At 30.8% G+C, this 5,430-nt stretch overlaps 1 protein-coding gene across 1 annotated transcript in view; it reads left to right on the plus strand.

Annotated features, from left to right (window-relative positions):
* Window positions 1-4,852, plus strand: part of LOC108694438 (cytochrome P450 6A1-like) — a 9,849-nt gene extending 4,997 nt beyond the window's left edge. Inside the window, exons 4-6 of the mRNA XM_018203940.1 lie at window positions 3,288-3,509; window positions 3,815-4,066; window positions 4,175-4,852. Coding sequence (XP_018059429.1) covers window positions 3,288-3,509; window positions 3,815-4,066; window positions 4,175-4,347 — 647 coding nt within the window. The 3' untranslated portion in view covers window positions 4,348-4,852. The remainder of the gene's footprint in view (window positions 1-3,287; window positions 3,510-3,814; window positions 4,067-4,174) is intronic.
* Window positions 4,853-5,430: the final 578 nt, after the last annotated feature.

Genomic DNA, 5,430 nt, shown 5'->3' on the forward strand with positions numbered 1-5,430 from the left:
CTCAATACAACTAATAATATAACTGTAATGTGACACTATTTCGTCAGGGCGATGTTTTCGCGAGTATATGAACATCTCTGAAGCTTTGGCTCCGAGTCTGCCTAGATATCTGGCTTGTAAGAATGTTAATGGCTGCATTCAGCGGACCCAACAGTTGAGTGAGCGCTCATTGCTATTGATGTATTCTTCCAGATCTAAAATGCTGATTGAATGTTCTAAAAGATTACACCAATAACAAGCATTTATTCAACTGTTAAGCTCAACATATTCAACGTAGACGTTGTTTGACGCTTCGCTTCCCTTTCGGGACTCATCGGTGCAACGCGTATGCCCACTTAGAAAAGCCCTGCGCACGTGCTCATTACTCAAAGTCTTGGTACAAAAAGAAAGGGATATTGAAATGAATCTACGCATCTAATATTTAATTCAATTTATTTATTTATTTTAATGTTTACTGCCTATTGATCTTAATAATCTGAGAGCTCATAGCTCCTTTTGGGATCATCCATTATTTTAGTAGACCTCGTGGATAACCGGCTTGGAGCAATGAAAGAAGTGGCGCTAACAGTCGCGAGAGTTTTTTTTATTATCGAAAGATCCTGGTTGTGGATGGTTTTGAGGCGGAGCCAACGGGATCTGGTGATAATTCCCTCGGTTCCAACGGCAGAAAGAGAGAGAGAGAGAGAGAGAGAGAGAGAGAGAGAGAGAGACGCGATTTTCGGAAGTATCCTTCTCACCGAAGGGTCGAAATCCCTGAACTCCTTAAGAGTAGACGTCAGACTTGTATCTTACAATTGCTCCGCCTAGACCGATCTTCCCTGCGTGCATCGTTATTAATCGAATCAATATGGCGTTAAGGAATAACAAAATAACTTTCTAAGTGTTAATCAGAGAACGGCGCGCAGAGAGAGAGAGAGAAAGAGAGAGAGAGAGAGAGAGAGAGAGAGAGAGAGAGAGAGAGAGAGAGAGAGAGAGGGTGGATTCGGGTTCTGCTGCACAATCTTGTGTGCGCGATGCTCTGAGAAAGGCTCGTTGTGAGCGCAGAAATTACTTGCGTTCAACAACGTGTTCTTCAAGGATACACGTCGGTATTTTGAAGCTCGACACAACAGCGTACATGCACGCTGAACCTATGGGCCATCATACCAGTGTCACGTATCAGGTTCAAATTGAAGACTATCATGCTTAAGATATATTATTCAATTGCGCGATATTCAATTCAGAGATTGGTTGGAATAAAAATGAAATACTAGAGAATGACTCTTTAGCAAGTTTAATGAACAAAATTTGAATGATTGTTGTTACTTACAAATACGCTATGAAATTCTCTTTGTCAATTATTGAGATTCTCTCGCGATTTGTAGACAATTATCTGAATGTGGAAATAGCAACGTGCGAAACTTATAAGCATCAAGAGAGTAACATAATAACTGTTGAAACGTAACATATAATAGTTATAAAATAGCGCGAATTTTATAAATATTAACGGGCAAAGCGCGAATCTTATATAAATATTGAAAAAGCAACGCGTAAACTAAGGCACGAAGCGCGAATTTTATAAGTATATTAAACCACGATATGCGAAAAGTATAAGTATTGATGGCGCGATACGCAAAAAATATAAATAGGAGCGATACTCGAAAAGTATAGCTGTGTTTCGTTTCACGCATGATGCATCATTTATCCTTGTTTAACATTCGGTGAATAAAAAGAATAAATAATGCAACATGCATCTCAAGTATACACGAATTTTATAAATATTGAGAACGTAACACGTGGAATTTATAAGTATTAAGAACGAAGTATGTGGAATTTAAGTATTGAAACGCGACGCGCAAAATATAAATATTGAAAGCGTGATATGCGAAAATTATGTCTTGAGAACGAGATACGCGAAAATTCTAAATACTTTAATAATATTTAGTGAGAATAATATATCACGCGTGTTCTCGAATTCTTGGCAGATTCTGGAGAAAATAGCCCGAGATGCTACGAAGGATCGGTTTATATGCGTAAAAGGGTGACGTCTTGCGGTAAAGAAAGTTTCACAATCATGTATCAACGTGACAAGCATTATTCTGGAGTTTCTATGACTGTAATTTTCCAGATTACTATGTATTTATTTGTAACATTTCTAATGACTGAATCGAGAGATGTTACTCTGATCGCCTCTTTCATTAGATGCACTCAGATATATTCTAACTATAAACTATTATAACATTTATAAACTATTTATAACTAATTTATACTCTTTGACATTACTAGTTTTTACGCATGTGTTTATCGCGTATTCGTCGTTTAATTCATAAAAATGATGAATATCGCTTTTGACTATCATATCATTATTTCTAAGCAAGATCTATAACTGATGCGAGTACTATTGCTTATTTAATTTTTTTTAACCAATTTTTTTTCGTGTGTCAATTACGATATAAAGATCTTTATACATATTTTTACACATGCGACTTGTCATTCTACGACTTATAATATTGGGTTGTCCGGAAAGTTCGTGCCGACTAACCTATATAATTTAATAAATGTATACTAAAATTTAAATCTTCTGCGTTTCAATTTTCCTTCAACATAGGCACGAACTTTCCGGACAACTCAATATAAATTAATTACTGATTTTGAGATAAAACGAATGCATATGAAATAGTTTATTTATATAAAAGGATTTGTGTTTTGTCAATATTGTAATTATATTTTAATAAATTGATATAGCGCTCACCGTATAAGACATTCACGGTGTTCGCGATGTGAACGCGTGGATACCGCGGAGCGTGATGCTCGCGATACTAATTGTATTCGGTATTTTATAACTTTATATGATTCATTATATGCATTTTCGCTCTTATTAGCGGCCTAATGAGTTTTGACAGCTGAACGTTACAGACATATTATATTATACACATATTATAATACAGTTATATTATTGAGTAAGAAATTACAATCAACATATATGTATGTTATATGTAACTTTGTGTTTGCTGGATATGTTGTTTTTTTCCGTTATAAGACAATTTCTGACATGGAAAAATTATATTAATTTACACATATTTGAAATAATTTTACAAATAAAAACACCAAAATGAAATTAATTAATTTTAACTTTACTATGATCACTTTTTTATAGCATTTTTATACAATAAAAATTGTATTCATTATTTTCAAAGTTATAAAGTTCCTTCCATACATATATGTATAAATTGTTAATTAATTTATGTAATTGCATGAAAATTAAATTATTTATAAGATTTATTTATAAGAAAAAAATGACATTTCAGATTTGACAGATGGTTTAATAACTGCTCAAGCATTCGTATTTTTCGTTGCTGGCTTCGAAACTTCCTCGTCTACTATTAGCCATGCGCTTTACGAATTAGCACTAAATGAGAAAATACAAAGCAATTTACGTAAAGAAATTAATGAAGTCTATGCAAAACATGGTGAAGATTTAACATACGATAATGTAAAAAAAATGGATTATTTAGATAAAGTTTTTAAAGGTATGTCATTTGAAGAAAAAATTAAATAAGAAAATATAATATGTTTTTACCTTTTTCAGATTCTTTTCTTTCTTTTTGACAATATTGCAATATAACTTTATTGCTAATAAACTTTAATCTAATTGTTATTAATAGTTTTTAAATGCATTGAAATTTAATATACCTACGCTATTGTTCTTTTCAGTGAAATTCCAATATAATTATATGTACATATATAATATTTTTATATCATTTGTAATGACCTTCAATTTAATTATAATTTTTTTTAAATATATTTTTATAATGTAACACTATTTTTAATGCAGAAACCTTACGAAAATATCCGCCAGTGTCATTTCTTGTAAGACGATCTTTGTCGAATTATACTTTTGATGGTACCAAAGTTAGTATACCGAAAAACCAACAAATATGGATTCCTATTTATGCGATTCAGCGAGATTCAGATATTTTTCCAAAACCAGATATCTTTGATCCAGAAAGATTTTGTGATGATGCTGTGCAAAGTAGGCATCCAATGACTTATCTACCTTTCGGGGACGGGCCAAGGAATTGTATTGGTAAGATAAAATAAATTTAAATATCACTTTCTATTTCTTTTTATTCTAAAAATATTTTTATTTGAGAATTTTGAGCTATTTTATATTATGATCATTTTTTATTTTCAGGTGCACGCTTCGGTGTTTATCAGAGTAAAATTGGGCTTATAAAAGTACTACGGAATTATAAATTTGAGACTTGCGAGAAAACTCCAATACCTTACGTAAACAATCCTAAGACAATCTTATTAGCACCGAAAGACGGATTACACTTGAAAATAATTAAAATTAATCGAACTTAATTTAAGCTTCTCTCTAACTTTCCATGGAAAGCATTCGTAGTAAAAAGTGGCAGAAATCTGACATTTATAACAATTAGGAATTATACGACTATTATAAAGATCATAATTCACAGAAAAACTTAAGACGTAAGACTTGAGTAGTAAGTGAATCGTCCAATTACACAGATTGTAAAACCATAACATGAGCAAAATGCGAATGTAACATGTTGATTTCCTTACTGTATTGTAACATGTTAATTTCCTTACTTATTCCTTTGAGTCATTTTTCTTTATGATTTCCTTTGTATCATTTTTCTTTATGACTTATTTAATATAAATACAAAAACACACTAATAGGAACAGACACAGGAATAGGAATAGTTACCCAACATAAAAAAGGTTACATTGTTTCAAATGGATTTAATTTTCAAACTTTAAAATGTTAACAATAAATGTTTAAAATATACCTAAAGAGCTAATGTATTGCAGAAGAATATCAATAAAACTGAAATCACTTTACCTTAAATCATCGTTAAATCACGTTTTCTTTGAAGAAGTTCGTTCTAATAAGTATTAATCGAAAAAGTGTTCTCTATAATGAAAAACTGAAAAATAAAACCAGGAAAGAGTATAAACAAATACAATGAACAAAATAAATATACATGGTAACTATACATTTAGCTATAGTGCTTGTTAGATTTGACGAAATTGTAAGAATTAAAGAAATATTTTTCCATGATAACGACATTGACTGAAAATAATTTTTACTTACTTCTTTTCCATCTTTTATAAGCAAAGATAGAATTATTTAAGAATTACACTTGGAAATATTTCAATTTAGAGACTTTTCTTTTTTAACTATTTATCCATTTTTCTCACAATGATGGTGTTTCACGTTTTATGTCCGTATTCAAAGACTTTATATTTAAGGAAGAATATTGACATACGTATAAAAAATAAAATATATAATCAAGTTATATTTTAATAACTTTTTTTAATAATTATTTTTTATAATAGTGTTTTACAATATAAATCTCTTGTAAAATGAACGTTTAAAACTGTATAATATAAAATTTTTAGACATTTCATACAAAAATTCTTTTA

The sequence above is a fragment of the Atta colombica genome, unplaced genomic scaffold (genome assembly GCF_001594045.1).
Source record: "Atta colombica isolate Treedump-2 unplaced genomic scaffold, Acol1.0 scaffold12, whole genome shotgun sequence".
Taxonomy (NCBI): Eukaryota; Metazoa; Arthropoda; class Insecta; order Hymenoptera; family Formicidae; genus Atta; species Atta colombica.